Raw genomic sequence first — 21,628 nt, forward strand, 5'->3', positions numbered from 1 at the left:
TGTCCTAAAATACCACATGATAAATCAAACCACATACCTTCACTTTGTAGTAATGAACTCCATATGCAGGCAAGGACTCGACTAAGGTCATATACCTGTTGATTGAAGTTACAACAGTCCAGTAAATGACAGTATAGCACAGAAAGTAAATAAGACAGTGTTTCAGACAAAAACAACAAGGATGAACAACATTTTAACCCTAGTTAATCATCTATAATGTGTCACTGACAGTAGTCCTACAAACTCCTGGTGCTTTCACAGTGAGGGACAAGGTCAATATATCAATGCCGGAGCACAAATCAAGCTGACAGAAATGACCTTGTCTCATCCCAATGAGCTAAAAATAAAGTGGGACAGTGTGATTAGGCCGGTTGAAAGCGGTCACTTTCAGTAATGTGGTCTAATTAATTACGCAGTTTCGCTCTTCCACAAACAACTGTGCAGCAGTTATCAGAGGTTGGGCAACAAGCTCAGTCTCGCAGTTCCTGTATCTACTGTACGTTTCAGGCGTATAAATTATTATTGTACTTACCGTACGATAGCCTGTCCACGACTGAGTCCTTTTAGCTTCTTATAATGCTCGATTACTTTATCTTCACTAGAGGGCAAAAGAGAGAAACGTTACCATCCGCACAATTGCAATAAAATAATTGAGCATAAGACCAATATGTGAATGTGCCATTTTAATGACGAGGCCATTCAGACTATTAACTAGTCAGATATTACACCAGGTGCACCCATGTGTGAAATGCCATCTGGCTGGCTGGCCAGTGAATCACACTCACACACTGTTTGTGGCAAATTATCCTAATAACCGGTTCGGTTCATCAAACACACATACACGCTGTAAGTATTCATGTCCACTATTAATATGAAACAGCAAAAAGGAAACTAATATGACAGATGAACATTACAGTAAACTTGTACACAAATAAAATGACAATATATAGACAATTTTTATATAGAAACTAACACAGCTGCTTATGCACTCACTCACACAGCTGCCTCTTAAACACTTGCACTAACACACAGCTGTTTCCTAACATACTCATTCCCACTCACACACTTCAATAATTGCTGTCAGTTAACTGGTTTACTGTCTTACTGCTCCCCACACTCAATACCCATTGATTAACGCTGCCACATCAATCCTTTTAAGGTGGTAGACTTCAACATCTAGACGTCTAGGGTTACAGTAGCCAGAGGGCAGGCATCATTAACAAGCAAGTTAATTAGCAAGGTTTGTTTGAAATAAACAGGCTACAGCTTGCACACTACAACCTGGCTACACTAAAGTCTTTGAGTTTCAAGACTCATAACACATATATTCACACTTATGGAATATGTTGGTTTTAGACACTGAATAATGTTCTGAAAAATATGATCATGATGGATACAATCAAGTCTCGCCTACATAATTTCCTTCTGAATATTGCGTTTCACTCTGAAAAATGGCATATAACAGATGTTACCTGCCTTTATTACAGAAACAAAAATGCAGTCTTACCAGAATGCTAATGATGGGTGCTCCTTTAAAACCGCGGTGGGGAAAGCTGGAAGCTTTTTTAAGTCTGATCTTGTGCTTTCATCACTAAAAGATTGAAACAAACAAAAACATCACTGACTGTTTTAAAATGAAATACTTCCTAGCTAAATATATGCTAGTGCATAAAACACCAAACATGGTTGTACCGTATGACTACAGTATCAAGACTACTAGATATAGACTTGCATCATCAAATTTCCTTTTTAGGCATTAAAAACAATGTATGACGTGTTTGTTAAAATTAATAAAAAAAAAAAAAAATTACTGACAAATTTGTTTAAACATATTTTCCAAAACACAACCTTAAAAATCTCATTACGAACAGTCTGAAACCGTCAATACCATCAGGAAAGCGAATACATTTTTTATTTTAAAAATTGATTATTAGCAGTCGAGTGCAGTTACTTGAAACATTGAAAGATTCGATATTTTCACTTAATTTTGACTGATGTCTCTCATTACTGCAACACCTTTTGCAATTTACAACCTAATATTTTCATATATTTCAATAGGTTTTCATTTCATTCGATTTTATTGAAACTTGACAAATTTTCAAACTGATGTGGCAAACCAGAAAGAATAAAGCAGTTCTAAAGCCCCTTAGCTCTTCTAAATTCACTGTAAAACACGGCTTCAAGGGGCTTATTATAAAATGGTTACTCCATAAAAATGGAAAATTTATTATTCATAAAATAAACACCAGCAACAAAAAAATATATAACGTTATAACACAACACATTTATTCCTGCGCCAAGCAATGTAGTTCCCAAGAGGTTGCCAAGCAACACATGCAGCAACAAAGAATCACAAACAGCAGTTGCGCAGTAACACTAATGTAATGCGGTCACAGGTGTATGTTTGTTGAGTAATTTACAACGGCTTCGAATGCGGCTCAACCACTCAGAATCAAAGACCGGAACTATCCGTTTTATAATATAATGTATAGATTCTGTAAATGTCAAAACAAGGTGTGATTTAAGAGATAATATTTGCTTGAGAAGAGCATGTTTCATTCTCTAGAAACAGAACTCTGAGGTGGTAAGTGATGACACAGATTGACTGATGTTTGCATATTTTTCTTTTAGAGCTTCTTGAGTTTTGAGGAGCACGCCATTTTTATCTTTCATCCTCATGCTGGAATTCCTTTCCAGATAGATGGGCTTCCTATAGGGTATATGTCGAACGTCGCATGACGAAACCGGAAACCTGGTCTCATCGCATCCGCTTGTCATAGAAAGTGTTAACAGCCGTATGAACTGATGCCGATATCTATGGAATTTTAAGGTAATCAGCTAACCTACCTATCTCACTTTGTTATTGGCTTTTTATTCTATTTAAATATCTAAACGTTAGTGTGAAGATTTTTTTTTTTTTTTACTTTTAAATATCGATCTTCACATGCGAGGGACATTGGTTATGATCATCTTTGCTCGCTCCTTTTAAGTTATCTTGAGTAAAACAGTAAAAAAATGTATGAAGCACATACAAAAGACCTGAACCGGAAGCGATGCGTTCTGTTTTCCGGTTTCGTAATGCGGCGTTCGACATATACCCTATTGCAAACAGCTCACAACTCTTACACTTTAAACCAATTAGTGTTTAAATTACAAATCATTATGAGACCTGCATTTTTTTCTATAATTCTGCATCTTGGCTAAGCTTGACTTTTTATAGTCACTCAGAGCAGATATTTAAAGATTAGATGTAAATGTTCCCATGTGAGGTTATAAATTTAAGCTGAAGTTAGTGATAGTAATGATGCAGTACTTGAGCTAATAGCATCTTATCTCAGTGGTGAGAGTGTACTATACTTCAATGTCAAAGTCTGTTACCTGAATATACAGTTATAGCATTTCAATTACAAAGCATGTTTAAAGTAATAGTTCTGTCGTATACTTGATGCTCATTTTGTTCCAAAGCCGTATGACTTACTTTCTTCTCTGAAACAAAGAGCATGTAATTGCATGGACAAATGGCATCTAGTGCTGAATTGAAGAAAGTAGGCCTAAGTCATACAGGTTTGAAATGGCATGGGGGGGGTGAGTAAAAAATAAATTTCTATTTAATTTTTGCAATAACTAACCCTTTAAGGGCTTAGAAGGCTCCATATTTAACTACAACAAAAAAAGTGTAACCATTGTGATGGAAGGAAAGACACAACACCTGAATTCATCAAACAGGACAGCAGTGTTATAGAAAACCCTCATGTCTTGTGTTTCCAGATATCTGATCTGCTCAAGAAAGCTTTGATCTGATCTTTTCCAAAACCATGTTGAGGGTGAAGTGGGCGATATTGTTTGTACAGGAAGCAATTACCAGAAAACAAAGGGGCAAAAACTGATCTAAATGTGCAGAACACTTTAAAACCACAACATCTGAGTCAGAATACTTTGAAAATTAATTGAAGACAAAAGGAAACCGGTTACAGACTTGATAACATAAAACCTCTCTAGCCCCGCTTATCAGCCCATTAATACCTTGCTCGACTAAGCACCACTATATTCCCTGGCGCTTTTCCCTTTCCAAGCCAGTTGGTTCTGCAGTTCAGCGATAAATGATAAGTATAAAGGTATAAATCTAGCAGGCTGGGTTGATGATGTGGTAAAATACAGTAAGCTGGTTCCCTGAGACTGCAATGCCTTGTCAGCAATCTGGAATTCATTATGCTGTCTGTACTATCAAAGAGTTGGCAAGGAAGGGCGGGCACATGCTTAACCCAGCACAAGCAACGCATGGAGGAGTTAGAGCCATGTGTCAGCTTTTTCAAGAATACACATAAAGTGCATTAGTGCCCGCCCACTTTATCAGTGGCGTTGGTTCCGGAAGTTTTTTTTCCCATTTGTTTTTCCTATAGGGATTTTTGAAAGTTTTCTTTTTAAAGCCATGATCCAAGCAAACCAGCTCAGAGGTGAATCACAACATTACAAACTTTTACTCAAAGCTCGAAATATCTGAAAATTGGACAAAAAGACAAAGATTGAAAAATGTGTACGTGACTTCTTTAAGGTTTGGTTGCGTCACGCGGACACTGCGCAGACAGTCGAAGTATACTTTGGGCTTTCCCCTCACTACTGAAGCATTGCTAATGGCAATTAAATTAAAAACTATCGAGAAATATATAAATATTTAAATTTGTTGATTATATCTAGAGAAACATTATATTTTAAAGGTAATTTTAATATATAGGCTATTGCTTCATAAAAGCATATAACATTGATTAACAACTTCTGAACTCAGAGTAGATCTATTTTTTAAGGCTTATAAAAGTTATCGTTAAAAAGCGAATTTCCTTATGGAGAAAATGAATGGAATTTTTACTTCCAGAACCTGACTACTGCACTCTACAGGTCTTGATGTCAACGTCCTTGAAACGTATGTGATTTCTGCTTAGATTTTCAGGTTCAACAGGATCAAGGATTTTCAGAACAGTATTTAAAAATATAAAACTGATTAATATTTATTTTAAAAGTGACACCACTTTTTAAACTTTCCATATTCTCTCTAAAGAACTAGGAAATATTAGGAGGGGATTGTATAGGAAGAACCCCTGAGTGGTTGCCCCTGACCTAAACTGCAGACAGATGACATCAGCATCCTGCATGACGCCCTATGTCTGCCAACGGGAGATGTCTCCACTCCCTTTCCACTAACATCTATGCAGTCTTAACAGAGAAGAGGAGGAGTGGTAGGTTAATATGAAGAGACGTGGGGGTCTTCTAGCTTCCTACATAAACTTAAAGCCCTGGGCCTCCAAATGCAACTGCTCTGGCTTTATGAGATCTGGGAGCTTCATCCACATGAAATAACAGAAATTAGAGGAAGAGAAGGTCTAAAGGGTTTGCTGATGTTAAGCCCACTTATACTATAAGAGGATGCTATCAATAATGATACACTGCTACCAGAACTGCTTAATTATGTGCCAGCAAATAAATAGTGAAGGGCATATCAGGCATAAAAATGTACTAACATGACCAACCTATATCTTTAACCAAAAACTCAAAATTGGGAATAGACTACCATTTTAAATGTTTAGGGTCTGTAAAATGTAGAGGTTTTTGAAAAAAGTATCTTATACTCACCAAGGCTGCATTTATTTGATCAAAAATACAGTAAAACAGGAATATTGTGAAATATTATTACAATGTAAAATAACCACTTTCTATTGAATATATTTTAAAATGTAATTTATTCCTGTGATGCAAAGCTGAATTTTCAGCAGCCATTACTCCAGTCTTTAGTGTCACATGATCCTTCTAATATGTTCAAGAAACATTTCTTATGATCAATGTTGAAAAAAGTGAATGCTTAATATTTCTGTGGAAACCATGATACTTTTTTCAGGGTTCTTTGATGAATAGAGAAGGTTCAAAAGAACTGAATTTATTTCCTTTGTAAGTAGCCTAACCTTGCTGAATAACCTTATATATATATATATATATATATATATATATATATATATATATATATATATATATATATATATATATATATATATATAAATATGCCTAATATGCCACCTGTGTACTCTAACCTCCCATTTTCCCGACAAGCCCTTTCAATATGTCCCTTTCCTGTCCATTTCGACAGAAGCACGTCGGCACAGAATGAAAACAAAGCTTGTCAAGCCATTTCACGAGACATTTAAAAAGTTACCCACTGCTAAACAAAAGCAGTCGTTGTTGCAAGGTAAACATTTTCAGAGTAAAAGGGGCTGTTTGCACACCTCTGTTCTCACTCTGCTCAACAGTGGACAAGCTCTGTTTCCCAACAATGAACTGCAAGGCTACTGAGAACGAGTGGTCAACACATGTTCAAACCTTGCTGACCAATTCACCCTTTTCATTTGTTAGGGTTTCGTTAACAGATTGCTTTATCCCCCAATGCATCCCATTCACTGCCTCAAGTACATGTTAACAGAGAGGATGAAGAATTCCATTACTCACAACAACTAATCACGTGGAGTAAACCTCCTGAAAATTTATGAACGGAGAACTAGGTAATATGCCAACTGGCATGATGACTGTAAAAATGTGCTTAGAAAGTGGCCAACATTTATAAACAACAGAAAGCTCTGAATTGAATTAAGCTGTCGTACATGAAATGCAACTGTCATGGGTCCTTTTTTAAGGTTTGAGTCCAGAAATATCTAACCCATGGACATATCACATATATTGACTGCCAGCTCTACTCACTCATTAAATGTTTCCTTTGGAAATGATCAACTAGGGCTGAATTAACAGCATTGAGGCACACAACCTGAACATTAACTCAAAAATGCTTACTTTTAGATGGATCTAACTCGCAAAAACAATTCCACCACCAAGTTAGATGGACACTAATTTTAGCAATACAAATAAAAATAGAACATGATTTTTTTTTTTTTTTTTTTTTTTATCTTGCAAGGTATGATGGAATTTATAATCAACTGAACACCAGTGCAAAAACTTAATGTGGCAACTTTTTTTCATTTCAAGTTTGGTCTGGAAAGGAACTGACTTTTAATTGAGTTATGAACGTTATGTAATTTACAGCAGTGATAAAAGTTAAATATCTGAAGAGTTTAGCTTTGTAACCCCCTACGCCTGTTACTTGCTGTTGATTAATGGTCTCCATCAAATTTTATAAGGCTTAACTGTAAGAACAGGAAGCTTAAGCTATGGTGACAGTATACCAATTTCAAACATAACCTTAATACTAACGTTTTGATCCCAACAAATACAAGACATATCAGTAAATATAAATACAAAATAAAGTAGTGTGTACAGTGAGGCTAAAAGTATGTGTGAACTTCAGCCACACTCGTACATGCGCCGAAAATTTCCACCCCACAAATGATCCTTAACCTCATCTCATCAACCCCAACATATTCCATTTTCTGTTAACCACCTGGTTCCAAGGTCATTTTAGTGGATTAAACTTTCACACAGGTGTCCAAGCAGGTGCCTGTTCCATTAAGTTGGCCAAAATAAAGTGTTACTTTTACTAGGTGATATATAAACTTGATTTATAAAAGTTGTCTTCATATTGAACAATATCTACTAATTTATCAAAGTCAAACAAATAAAAAACTTTAGAAACTATAGAGAGGTAGATAGATAGATAACTATCTATCAATTAGAATATAAAGTCTGTATTAGAGGATATATCTGGGACTGTAAAGGTCGGTTACCCCTGATCTAATGTCTTCCAAGATCCAAGTTTTCTCTTACCTTGTGTAGTCTCCGTTAGCCTCCTAAAGAAAGAGACAAAAAGTGCTTGTTGATGAATCATTTCAGACTGAACCTTTATAACGTTAACTTACATGCTTGAGTCTTGAGTCAATGCGGTAAGAAGCTTAACTCCAGAGTGGGTTTGCTACAGACCACAAGTCTCTAAACTTTGTATTAGACATTTGCCAAATAATGAAATGTTGATATAATCACAGTTAAGTTGCACTTCAACGCACAAATACAAGCATGCAACAGTTTAGCGAAGTTTAGAGAAAAGATAAATGCAAATTCTGGCGTAAAAAAACTTTAGTACCCATGTCGTTGTAACTGGTTTATTTCCAAAGCAGCTTAAAATCAGTTCAGGAGATACAAATTGCGAGTGAAAATGACTCGCAGCGAGTCTGTCAAAACTAACCCAGAGAACTCAAATTCTCACTCACCTGAACAGTGTATGCAGCTAACTTAAAAACGATTTCACTCTCCACTTCAATGTTTTCCTGTAAGTATTAAAAAGGAAGGAGTAAAAAATTATTAAATCGCTTTACACTAAAGGCTTTCGGCAGACACACCGAATCTCACTATTATTTATCCCACCAACCGTTTCCAGTTCCACCACACACAGGTTCCACAGTGGACGATACCATCTTTGTAAACAGACACGGGGTGTTTGTACAAAAGTAAACACTTTATCTACCTTACACGCACTATGTAGCATTACACGACTAACATATTATTACGATAACACATGAATTTAGTATTTTAAAAACATAATAGACACTAATATATTTTATATGACTGCAGTACATAACTTGGACCACCACAAGATGACATGGTACATTCTAGGAGCAGGTTCAGCACTCGTGTTTCAACGTGCACCAAAAGAAGCTACTTAGTCTAGATGGAAATAGGGGTCCACGCGCACCCCCCGGCTTTTTTTATGCCACCTGATTTTTTCAAATCTTTAAAGTGTCTATTTTCAGAATCTGCCAGGTAACAAGCTGAAATAATGTCCCAAAGGCTTCATTTTTAACCCTTTGCGGAACCCGACCGGAACTCGAAAAATCAAAAAATTATATAGAAAGTGGCATAACATTTGAAGTAAACAACATACAGACACAAATGAACATATTTTCCCATACAATTCTGAGCCCAGGAATTGAATGGAATGGTCATTTTTGACATTTGAAAACATATTGACCCTATTTCTGGACAAAAATAGCAAAAAATGTCAAAAATTTGTAGCGGATCAACTATATTTTCCTTGTCTGAAGTGCATAGGGTGATTTCTTTTTCACAAACTGTTATTTCTTTATCATTCAAGTGTCTATTTTAAAATTAAATTGGGTACCAAGCTGAAATAATGTCCAAAATGCTTTATTTTTAACCCTTTGCTGCACCCGAACGGAACCCGAAAAATCCAAAAATGATATAGAAAGTGGCATAACATTTGAAGTAAACAACATACAGAGACAAATTAACATTTTCCCATACAATTCTGACCCCAGGAATTTAATGGAATGGTTATTTTTGACATTTGAAAACATATTGACCCTATTTCTGGACAAAAATAGCGAAAAATGGCCAAAAATGTGTAGAGGATCAACTATATTTTCATTTTCTCAAGCGCATAGAGTGATTATTTTTTTCACAAACTGTTATTTATTTATCATTCAGGTGTCTATTTTAAAATTAAATTGGGTACCAAGCTGAAATAATGTCCAAAAATGCTTTATTTGTAAACCTTTGCACCAAATTCGAAAAATCTAATGTGATATAAAGTGCCATAACTTTTGATTTGTAAAAAACTCACAGAGACAAATGGACACATTTTTCCATACAATTCTGACCCGGGGAAATTGTTATTTGTTATCTTTTAGAACATCTTGACCATCTATGGTCAAAAACAGCAAAAAAAAAGCTAATTTGACACCATTTTTATTATACTAATAGCAGCCTGAAATGGGGTTTATTTTAACCTTTTACTGCACCTATCCTGAACCTGAAGAAATTGAAAATAGCTTTACTTTTGAAGTAAACAAAACAAAGCAAAGCAAATTAACTTAAAAAGTTTGGGAATGTTGGGGCTTTGCAGTTGGCAGTTGGTGGCTGTCGGTTGGTACCTGCAGATCGCCATTTCCCACTGCTTTCTCTTTTGATAATTTATTTCTAATAATTTAAAACGCAGTGCAACTAAATCTAAAAGATTAATGGTCTGGTGTCGACTAATGCAAATCGCCCAGCTCGAGGGGCGGCACCAAGCGTGCATTTGAAAATCTCACTGCACGCAATTGGATAACACTACGACCAATCACAACAATAAAATGCTACCAGCGGAGCTAACTGGTAGATTATAGTCTTACCGTATCCGGTCGGCAAAACAGCAAAAACGTCCTTCTTGCAAAGGAACAATTCAAGCGCCGTCTTCTGTTCCTCTTTTAGATAAAAAGCCAAGTCTAACTCGTTCATTGTAGCGGCCAAAGCCGTTTCAAACAACTGGTGTTCATCCATAGCCATCTTGCAATGTTTACTAATGACTTCGACGTAACAGCACTGTCGTCATCTGTTTAGCTCACCTCTGGCCCGCCTATATCAGATAACCCGATGTGATTGGTGCAGCTCCGATCGAGGGGCATATTTAATGAGCATCATTACTCAACACCAGAGTATCTCGCTGAGCAAATTCAACTTGTGCTCTCGTGAGAACTCTGTATTACCAGGGTATCTGAAGGAGCTCCAAGAAGGTGTTCCTTCTCGTTTCCCAATCATTGCATTTTCTGTGACAAAGCAAAATCCAAGTTCAAGGGCAAGACTGAAGAGCTTACAAAGTTTCAGAGTTGGAAACACAAGGAACCAGCCTGGAAAGTTATTGAACCTAGGGCACAGGAATTAAAGAAATAGGCTCTTTATCTCAAGGTGTAGGACAAGGACCTTTTTGCAATGGAAGCTAAGTATCATCTATCATGCAGAAACAACTTCAACACAGAGTACCAAATCCATGAGCATGGAAGGGAGAGAGCAGAAAAGGCAGCAGACAACATTGACAGTCTGCAGGCCCAGAAGATAGCAGCACATAAGTCGTATTGTGTGGTAAAGGATTACATTCTTAGGCGCCGTTCACATATCGCGCCTAAAAACGCATAGAAAACGCTAGGCGCGCCGCATTCTCATTTTTCCAAAGCGCTAGGGTGGTTGCGCTCCGGAGGCGTCTGTCGTTGCTAAGCGTGTGCAATAATTTAATACGCAGTGCAGCTGCACAGCGAACACAGCAGAGCGTCTAGCTCGCCCATTGGCTGTGCTGCGGCAACTGCACAACCTATGGCCAAGCGCCTCTGACGTGATGGGCGCCAATTCATCTGATTGGGTCGCACGTCAGAGCGCGCCTAAATGGGCGTGGCCTTAGTTAAGTCAAGTATATTTGTATAGCGCTTTTCACAATACAGATTGTTTCAAAGCAGCTTCACAGTATTAAATTAAAATAATACAACGAGGTTTGTTTCTAGTGGAATTTATTCATTGATAAAATAAAATTAAATATCCCCAAAATATCCCCTTAGTCTATAAAGGAATCCCATTCTGGCCAAATAGCAGGTTTAAATCGACTGAAGTGACAAATCCCGACAGATTGTAATAGTGCGGCAGGCTATGCAATACTCGTTCCCTTACTCTCAGGGAACCGAGGTTACGTTAGTAACCGAGTATGTTCCCTTTCGAGAACGGTCACTTCGTATTACGTAGCTAATATGCAGTGGGGATGCAATGTAAAATGCAGCACTATTAGCAAGTGGCTGCATACAACTGGATCCTAGGGAAGCACCCCGAGGTTCACAGAAACAAGCCATAACAAACCCCAACATAGTGACAGTAACCAGACGTGAGTCGGGTTTCATGAATAAGGGGCTGGAGTATAAGGGTCGCTCCAAACATAAGTCCCAGGACAATTGTGCTAATGGACAGTAATAGGTAGACTAATAAGAGTGGACCCTAGCTGGAGTACTGACGATGCAGCGGCCATGAGACCGAGAAGCCTCTGAAACTTCCTGAGGGGCACCTACCCTGAAGGACCCCTTATAGAGAGAGCGCACTCTGGTGTGAGCCGCTCTCTCTCATCATTGTAGAGTCGATAACTGTGCCCATAAAGATTACGTTCTGGCTGGCTAACAGTTTGCTCTTGGAAAAATTGACCCTGAACCCCAGGCATTCCAAATAGCTGAGGAGCATAGATCTGTCTGTCAATAATTCGGTCTTCGACTGACAAATAATGAGCCAATCGTGGAGATAGTTCAGCACGCGCACTCCGTTGCCTCAGGGGAGAAAGTGCTGCGTCCATGCACTTTGTAAAGGTATGGGCTGCTAGAGACAGACTGAACGGTATGACCGTGTATTGATAAGCCTACCCCTCTAAGGCGAATCTCAAGAATGGCCTGTGATGGGGCGTTATCTTAATGTGAAAGTAAGCGTCTTTCAGATCCACCGTTAAAAAAACAATCCCCCGGGCGAACCTGCGCGAGGATTTGTTTGGTAGCTATCATTCTGAATGGCCATCTCATGAGAGCTTTGTTCAGATGTCTCAGATCTAGAATGGGGCGAGTGCCACCGTCCTTTTTTGGTACAAGGAAGTAACGGCTGTAAAAGCCTGACCGGCTCAGCGCGGGGGGACTAATTCTATCGCCCTTTTTTCTAGCAGATTTTGCACTTAGGTGTGAAGCACGTGAGCCACGCCGCTTCTCACCGAGGTCTCGATGACCGCCTGAAACCATTGGGGTCTGCGAGGGAATTGGAGCGAGTAACCTCTCTTTATAATGTACAAAACCCATTTCGACACTCCAGGGATGTCTTGTGAACTGCTCTGGATCTCCAGCCAACAGCAGTGGGTGGGCATAGATGGGCGGCAACTGCTTCTTCGAGCGGAGGCAGCTTCTCATAACCTTTTTCTGCTGCGCCGTCAACAGAGGAGAGCGTGGCGGAAGTAAAAGCGCTCGTGCGTGCTGAGTACAGCGCACGCCATGATTTCGTGAGTTCGTCGTGGACCTCAGGGAAAAAAAGCGCTGGCTTGTGACAGGGGCCTGCTGGCGCCCAGGCAGAAACCATCCATCCAGCCTGCTTCTAGGTGGCTCCTCAGGCGAGGTCCATTCGAGACCGAGGTCTAAAACGGCCGCAGTGAGGATACGCAGCATCTCAGTGTCCGAATTAGCCTAGTTCCGGTAGCAGCAGCGCTAACACCAGACTATGAGAAGGCGGGGTCAGCTGGGCCTGTCCACTCTTCCTCAAGTGCAGTGATGGAGAGGCTGTCGTTGTGTTTTTCGTGCGATCTGCCGAAGGAGACGAGACCTGTCGCTTGAAGGGAGAGGGGGCATTGGTCTGCCTGAGTGAACAGGACCGGCGAAGTAGAAAGTGAGTGAGAAAGTGAGAAAGCGACAGTGTCGCCGTCTCGAAATAGAGCTAGCCGCGTCTGCAGTGTTGAGATGGGCAGGCTCTTGCAGTGAGAGCAGAGAGTGCAGCTTCAGTGTGGGTGGGTCCCAGGCACGTGGCGCACTCCGAGGGCCCATCTTCCTTGTGTATGCACAAGGGGCGAGGCATTTGAAACAATGTTCGTTAAATTTGACTCTTTTAGAACTGAGTGTCGCAGCAGCAAACACAACAGTAGCAGTAAAAGGATATAGCATTTTTTTCAAATGGCGATCTGCAGGTACCAACCGACAGCCACCAACTGCCAACTGCAAAGCCCCAACATTCCCAAACTTTTTAAGTTAATTTGCTTTGCTTTGTTTTGTTTACTTCAAAAGTAAAGCTATTTTCAATTTCTTCAGGTTCAGGATAGGTGCAGTAAAAGGTTAAAATAAACCCCATTTCAGGCTGCTATTAGTATAATAAAAATGGTGTCAAATTAGCTTTTTTTTGCTGTTTTTGACCATAGATGGTCAAGATGTTCTAAAAGATAACAAATAACAATTTCCCCGGGTCAGAATTGTATGGAAAAATGTGTCCATTTGTCTCTGTGAGTTTTTTTACAAATCAAAAGTTATGGCACTTTATATCACATTAGATTTTTCGAATTTGGTGCAAAGGTTTACAAATAAAGCATTTTTGGACATTATTTCAGCTTGGTACCCAATTTAATTTTAAAATAGACACCTGAATGATAAATAAATAACAGTTTGTGAAAAAAATAATCACTCTATGCGCTTGAGAAAACGAAAATATAGTTGATCCTCTACACATTTTTGGCCATTTTTCGCTATTTTTGTCCAGAAATAGGGTCAATATGTTTTCAAATGTCAAAAATAACCATTCCATTAAATTCCTGGGGTCAGAATTGTATGGGAAAATGTTAATTTGTCTCTGTATGTTGTTTACTTCAAATGTTATGCCACTTTCTATATCATTTTTGGATTTTTCGGGTTCCGTTCGGGTGCAGCAAAGGGTTAAAAATAAAGCATTTTGGACATTATTTCAGCTTGGTACCCAATTTAATTTTAAAATAGACACTTGAATGATAAAGAAATAACAGTTTGTGAAAAAGAAATCACCCTATGCACTTCAGACAAGGAAAATATAGTTGATCCGCTACAAATTTTTGACATTTTTTGCTATTTTTGTCCAGAAATAGGGTCAATATGTTTTCAAATGTCAAAAATGACCATTCCATTCAATTCCTGGGCTCAGAATTGTATGGGAAAATATGTTCATTTGTGTCTGTATGTTGTTTACTTCAAATGTTATGCCACTTTCTATATAATTTTTTGATTTTTCGAGTTCCGGTCGGGTTCCGCAAAGGGTTAAAAATGAAGCCTTTGGGACATTATTTCAGCTTGTTACCTGGCAGATTCTGAAAATAGACACTTTAAAGATTTGAAAAAATCAGGTGGCATAAAAAAAGCCGGGGGGTGCGCGTGGACCCCTATTTCCATCTAGACTAACTCTGTTGTCTCGTGAACGCAAATGATTAAAAAAAACTACATGGTTAAAAAAAATAATAAAAAGTTTTCACCACACGATCGCGCAGGGGTAATTTTAAATAGAAGTCTAAAGAAGTTTGTGGCTGTAGTACTACAGTTACAGGAGTAGATTAAAAAAATCAACATGGGGTCGCTGTACAGCAACGAGGAAAATCCCTCAACCACTCAATCACGCCATATGCAGCGCCCCCTCACACCATCTACACCACAAAGAACGGATTATCAGCAATATTGCAAATATTTACTTATATTTAGTGATGTAAATCGATTAAAAATAACTAAATAATTCTGTAATCACTATTAATCTCACCTAACATTAAAATATGTAATATATTTTTTATATTGTAATACATAACTTCACATTTAATTTGTTTGATGGCATCTTTTTACTAAGTAGTTACTATGAATGAAGGCCAGTATCATCAATATTGCTACTGATGTCTCTATTTAAAAAAAAGTTTCCTCAGTTTCTGGGGATTAAATGTGTAATTACAACCATTCAACATTATATAACTGAAATCTATTATTTTTAACATTTAATAAGCTTTAAAAAAATGTAACAGTTTTAATTTAGGAGAACTTAAAACAATCTTCACATAAACCCATTTTATTAAATGCCACATTTAGTTATTGTTTTCTTTATTTTTGACTCATGTAACCTTGTATTTTAATTAATAAGGTTATTACATGACATTTTACATACCAGTGACATTTCACAATTATTGATTTTTAAACCACACCAAAAACTACTAGCCTGAAGTCCACACATTTTTTATGTAAACAGTCAATAATAAAACTGTTAGGCATTTAACCTTATACTGCAGTAAACTGCACAAAATTACAGAAAAAACGTAAATTTCTTAAATGTCCATATTTATTCCCATTTACAGAAAGTAGATGTAAACAATTCTATCTTTGTCAAAGATACGCGAATAGTAAACACCAACAGAAAAAAAAAAGAAGAAAAAAAATAAAGCACACTGCATATATACCCAATTGCTTCAAAATTGCTCCAGTAACAAATCATTAGTATTTTCCACCTCATTTTTGTGTAAACTTTAACTTTTGTGTGTGTGTGTGTTACAGTGGAGGGAATCAGAAAGCAGCATGAGATAGTCAAATACGTATATGATTATTTTGGAATTAGCCTATGTGAACTGTAATGGTTTCTATTTAGACAAAAAAAATTAAAAAATAAGGAAGTCTGTCAGAGCAAGCTGAATTCATACTACCTTCTTTCTTTATCAAATGTGTTAGGTTGAGTTAGATTTGGTGGTTCAATAATGGCCTTTACAGTTGAAAGAGGCTACAGAGGAACCAGCCAACCCAGCAGCAACCTGCTGTGCCAGGGCTGTCATCTGTAAATGCCCGTAATCAAAAAGAACTTAATGGAAGCCACCTGCCAAGCTCTTTTAAAGCCTCACAAAAGGAAGAAAAAAAAAAAATCAAAGGGAAAAATCATCCACAGACAATTGTTGTACAAAACATCAGAATATTGCACTACTAGATAACAGTATTGTTATCTTTAATAGATTTTGGATGTTTTGATCTGTGACATGATTTTAATACTTGGATCACTTACATTGTAGACCGATATCTTAGCATTCCGGAAAAACAGTTCGACAGTGGTAGCGTCTTTCAAACATGCAACACTCTCGATGTAAAACCTACAGAAAACAGCGACAATCAATGAGGAACATAAATGAACTCCTATGATAAACCAATACTAACAATCATTGCATATAAAGAGAATAAAATACAAAGTAATATAAAGAGTTATGAATGAGAAATTATTGTCAATCTCAATGGCAAATTTTGTATGTCTTGTTTTTGTATGTTGAAGTTGCACCAGCATGCCTCATGCTGTACTGGTGGCGCCCCCTATTGGTTAGCCATTGGACATGCAAATGAGTGAATCTGAACTAACCTGACTTGGAATTTGAGCTCAAGTGGTCCAGTCTTTTTGGTAAAGTCATGATCCAGCACCCTGCGATCCAGTTGAAGCCAGTTTTTTTGACCCCTGATAAATGGCAATAAGTCTAATTCAATACTTGGGCTAAATCACATAAGAAACATAATGATGTCTTTGAAAGACTTGTAAGAACTATTCATAGTTGTACATACCAGTAATTAAACCTCACATGTTGTGTATGATCCTATATGTTCTTTGTTTGACTGAATGCATGATCAAAAGCAAGTAAGTATTTAAAAAAAAAAAATTATAAAACCTAAACATAATACCTCTGAAGCCCCATCTAAGCCTTTTGTTCAAAAGCGTGCGAGTTGACAGACTTATAGCAGTTAGAAGTTCAGTTATTATTTGAGGATGTCTGGTTAACGCTACTTCAATGTGTGTAATGAACAGGGATTACATGCTAGTTTAATATTGTAATTAAAGATCAACTGGGGGAGTCTGTATTGTATAGTTGTGAAGTATGCTAATAAGCAATAATAAATACGTCTTTCTATACAATGACAACAAATCACTTCACTAGCTTACCTCTCATCAGTGAAGGAGATTCCAAAATATTCTTTCTCTTTTAGGTTGAAATGTGATGAAACCAGATCCAGGAGATCTCGGGACAACAGTTTTGGCTGTATTAGGGAAACGGGTGTTACTGTTAATAACGTGTCTGTTTTTTATCTATGAGTAAGTGTGGTGACTGGTGAGTTAGCTTTACCTGGACCAGCAGTTCCAGCTGCCTGTCATCTAGCAGAAGCACCTGACACAGCCGGCCCTCCGTCATCTGCCAATGTCAAACACACATCATCTTATTATATACAATATTTGTATATTATTAATTCACATAAATATGGTCATGTATAAAATAGTGTGCACTACAGTTCAAGAGTTTGAATACTGAAAAAGAAAGCAAGGATGCAATAAATATTTCCATTTCAAATAAATGCTTTTCCTTTGAACTTTCTATTAAATCAAAAATATTAACAAGAACAAATGTTTTCAACATTTTCAAAACGACACTAAAGTCTGGATTAATGGCTGTTGAAAATTAAACTTTGCTCTCACAGGAATTAATTATATTTGAAAATATATTAAAATAGAAATTTCACAATATTAATTATTTTTTTAATCAAATAAATGCAGCCTTGGTGAGCATAAGAAACCTATGAAAAAACATTTAAAAAATGACCAAATCCAAACTTTTAACAGGAGTGAATTTAACATTTTGATTGACATTGTATGTGTGTGTAAGTGGATGTATATATTGAACCCACTCTTCTATGACCTCTAATACAGATTTAGACACAATCATAACCTACTGCTATACTTATAAACACTAATCTAATGATGTGAGGAGAGAGTGTCCTCTGATACTGGGTTGATAAATTGGATTGTTTTCCCATTGGGAAGATTGATCTCTGTGTACAGTCAGCTGGATTTAGATGTTATCTTGGCAGCCTCTTGGCAGGGTCACGTTAGTATTTAGTATTCAACAACGTAAGAGAAAACTGTGAGACAGTGAAATTATGAACACAATTATTATTTTATTATTATGTACAGAATCTTTGATCTGAATAGCCTATATTTTAACTGAAGAACTAATTATGTATGAATCTATTTAGAGAGTAGCATTTGATTTAGAGAGAGAGAGAGAGAGAGAGAGAGAGAGAGAGAGAGAGAGAGAGAGAGAGAGAGAGAGAGAGAGAGAGAGAGCTTATCCTTTCAATAAATTCAAACTTTGATTCAAATGCTGCCTTTCGGACGGAGGATGTATTCCAAGGTAGATGATATCAAGGCATGTCCAAATCCAATGTTAGCTTCATTTCCTGGGTACTTCTCGATACTGAAATTGACGAGCTTCCTCGTTTCCTCGCTCCTCCGTCCTCCATCCCGTGACCCGTAAATTGATCAAACTCAGCCATCTTAAAGGGCATCTCAATTCTCTAATAGCACTGCGAGGAACGAGGAGTGAGGAAGCTTCCTGAGGAGTCATGATCGGGGATAGACAGGTGTACCCTTCTCTCGTATCCTAAGGGGGCCGAGCTAAGACGTGAGGAAAGGAAACAAGGATGCACAAATAAGAAATGAGAAGCACCCCCTGACTCCTGAGATACCTGCATCTGATCGATTTTTTGAAGGCAGCATAGATGTATCATTCGCTGCCTTTGATATCCCACAATCCTGTGCTTTCCATTCTCTGACAGTTGTTGTCTGAAAGTTGAGGTCGGTGGTCAGTTTGTGTGTATATGTGAGTTTTTGACCAACATTTTCCACCTCTGATGTTATTTCTAGCGTGTAATTACGATTGTTGTAATTAAATATTTGCTTAGTTATCTCCAAAGCACACTCTATTTTGCTGTAGATCATTAAACCATTACGCTGCTTTGAAAGTCTGTCCGAAATCAGTTTCATGAGGTATAGGCCTACCTTCATGCTCAAATACTGCTTACAAAGTCATTGCCCGATAAGGCAGTGAGGCAAGTCAGCTGCCTAAGTTTTCAGATGCATCCAATGTGTGAGAGAGACTTAAACGGGAGGGCCTAAAGAAATATAAACTGATGCAAACCTAAACTTGAAAGGACACATTGTTCCCTTCCAATACAACGCTTATATTTATTTTTGGCGGTTTACATCATTCTGTCTTACACAATGGCTGTGTTGCTACATAGCAGAAAGCCCAAGACTGAGCTCTAATAGAATTTAAAGCTACACTGTGTAATTTTTTAAGTTGATTATTTGCAAAAAACACTTTGTTCTTTCAAAATGATATGTGCTCATTAATGTGTAATTACTTCTTCCAACTAATCAAGTATTCTCGTAAGCGTAGAGTCTGCCATTTAGAATACATACGAGCGAGTCGCTCGAACGGCGGCAGCCATGTTGCGCCTCCATCGTTTAACACGCAACTTCTGCAGAAGTAACTCACTAACCACATTTTCCGGTAGCCGAACAACTGTCCTGGTCGACGCAGCTTTTAATGTCGTGGTATGTCGAAATAGCTAGCCCCAAAATGACGTGTGGCAGCTGGTAGTAACACTCTAATCTCATGCTTTTTACAAACAAAATAAGACTGAAACAACATCATGTACTCTCATACACTCAAATAACATCGACATAATGACCATTTATAATGAATAGCGGGCTATCGCGCTAATCGCGAAACACTCATGCTAACCATGTGCTCAGGCATACCAAAATGACACACTATTAATATAGTAAATATTATGTGGTACGTCGCCAGCATGTCCACAATAACGGCACATGAATGTCCTTCTTCAAAGTAAAGTTTAATGTGTTCTATTTTCGCATAGCAAAACAAAGTTGATCACAAATTTCTTGATTGACAGGTGTCTTGTCCAATCAGTGATAAGTACGTCATTCTCAAAATATACCTACCTTTTCCGTTTTGTGTGAATTGTCGTTGTGTTTTCTGAATTGTTATTTTGTTTTCTGAATTGTCGTTGTGTTTTCTGAATTATTTTGTTTTCTGAATTGTTATTTTGTTTTTGTAATTGTGATTTGTTTTGCACCTCTCGGCCACCGTAGGGAGGGGCTAGAAAGTAATATTCAGTTGGTAGTCATAAACTATTTCACGGCTAGATGGGAGAAAATCCTACACAGTGTAGCTTTAATATAATCTAAGTGAATTATAGTCATGTGAAATTGCAAACCACAAATCTTTTCATTGTCGAAAGCTGCTAATAAAACTATAATTATCTTTAATCAGACTGCCCTCTTATCTCTAATACTGCATTAAATCAATTGCAAAATTAATAACACACACACACAATTAACTTTTCTATTTCATAAATTAAAACAGTAATGAGACTGAAGCATACATGAATTCTGCTTAATTAGTAAGAACCGACCAAACTATCTCTCTTCACCAGATCCACCAGTGTCCATGTACTGATAACATGTGATTAATTAACCAGAATTAGCCATTCTCATGTGAATTAACCAAATTTCATATCTCTTCTTATATTTCATATCGCTCTGTTTTTCATGGCAACGGTGTGTTATACTTAGCAGCGGTCTGTTATCAAGAAATAACAGACCGCATTCTACATTACAATTCAACCAAGCCATGTAATAAAATATAATATAATATAATAATTATATAAATATTTTTTTGGTTATACTTAGAATTATATTTCTAGAAGAGAAAAAGTTTCTTAAATGTAATTGTGACTGAACAAGAGCTATAATAAGTACTATTAAATAAGAGAGGAAAAAGAGTGTTAGTCGCTATAAAAAAGCAAGGACTTGCATTTAAGCCGTCTTAATGGAGAGAATTATTGGTGTTGTTAATTACACAGGCTCCATTGTCTAAGCTTGGATTAGTCACTATAGAAACCCTTTAAAGGACTAGCCCAGCCTGATAAATGATTCAAGCATGCTTTAATAAAAAAAATAAAAGATCACATGGAACATGCAAGCAACAATAGATCTTTCTGATGTTGCATTTAACATTATTTGGAATTTATGCTTAAGCAATGTTTTGCTTAGCTAAATGTTTAGTTTAATATTTTAGATTAGAACAATACAACCAGAGTCAATACCGATTTCCATACATTCGAAAAATCTGCTCCACCAGCAATGCAGGAAGCCTTATTGGCTTAGGCTTAAACTTTACCTTGCCAAAAACAATGCACTTGAATGTGCATTACACCAGACTCAGCATCAGCATTATTTAAGCTTAATGCGGCATCACTTCCCTGCCCCCATTATACTTTCTTGCCCCCCTAAAAAGCCCTCCACTTATCCCTGAAAAAAAACATCCACTTGTGTGTTTTCTGCTTGTCTGGTATAGATTTACTCATGCAGAAATCTCCCTTGTTTTGTGTGCTGTCAGACTATAAGGTCATCACTGTGCCAGGCACAGAGTGGCCGCTATATTAGTCTGTTAACTCATGTTGTGGATGAACAGACAAAAGAGTTAGTATAAAGTTTG

General features: G+C 37.4%; 1 protein-coding gene across 8 annotated transcripts in view; it reads right to left on the bottom strand.

The window, feature by feature from the left end:
* The window catches only part of frmd4ba (FERM domain containing 4Ba), a 61,023-nt gene that overhangs the window by 20,999 nt on the left and 18,396 nt on the right, over positions 1 to 21,628 (bottom strand). For 5 of the 8 annotated variants that reach the window (XM_084425620.1, XM_084425619.1, XM_084425617.1 and 2 more), the window contains exons 2-10: positions 17,393 to 17,458; positions 17,212 to 17,306; positions 16,639 to 16,731; positions 16,294 to 16,378; positions 8,196 to 8,252; positions 7,756 to 7,778; positions 1,508 to 1,591; positions 533 to 598; positions 38 to 95 (exon numbers count right to left, since the gene is read on the bottom strand). In XM_084425620.1, coding sequence (XP_084281746.1) covers positions 38 to 95; positions 533 to 598; positions 1,508 to 1,591; positions 7,756 to 7,778; positions 8,196 to 8,252; positions 16,294 to 16,378; positions 16,639 to 16,731; positions 17,212 to 17,306; positions 17,393 to 17,458 — 627 coding nt within the window. Of the gene's footprint in view, positions 1 to 37; positions 96 to 532; positions 599 to 1,507; positions 1,592 to 7,755; positions 7,779 to 8,195; positions 8,253 to 8,353; positions 8,600 to 16,293; positions 16,379 to 16,638; positions 16,732 to 17,211; positions 17,307 to 17,392; positions 17,459 to 21,628 lie in introns of those variants that run through there. The other 3 variants (XM_084425622.1, XM_084425623.1, XM_084425621.1) reach the window with 1 other exon arrangement.

Source organism: Rutilus rutilus (genome assembly GCF_951802725.1).
Source record: "Rutilus rutilus genome assembly, chromosome: 12".
Lineage (NCBI taxonomy): Eukaryota > Metazoa > Chordata > Actinopteri > Cypriniformes > Leuciscidae > Rutilus > Rutilus rutilus.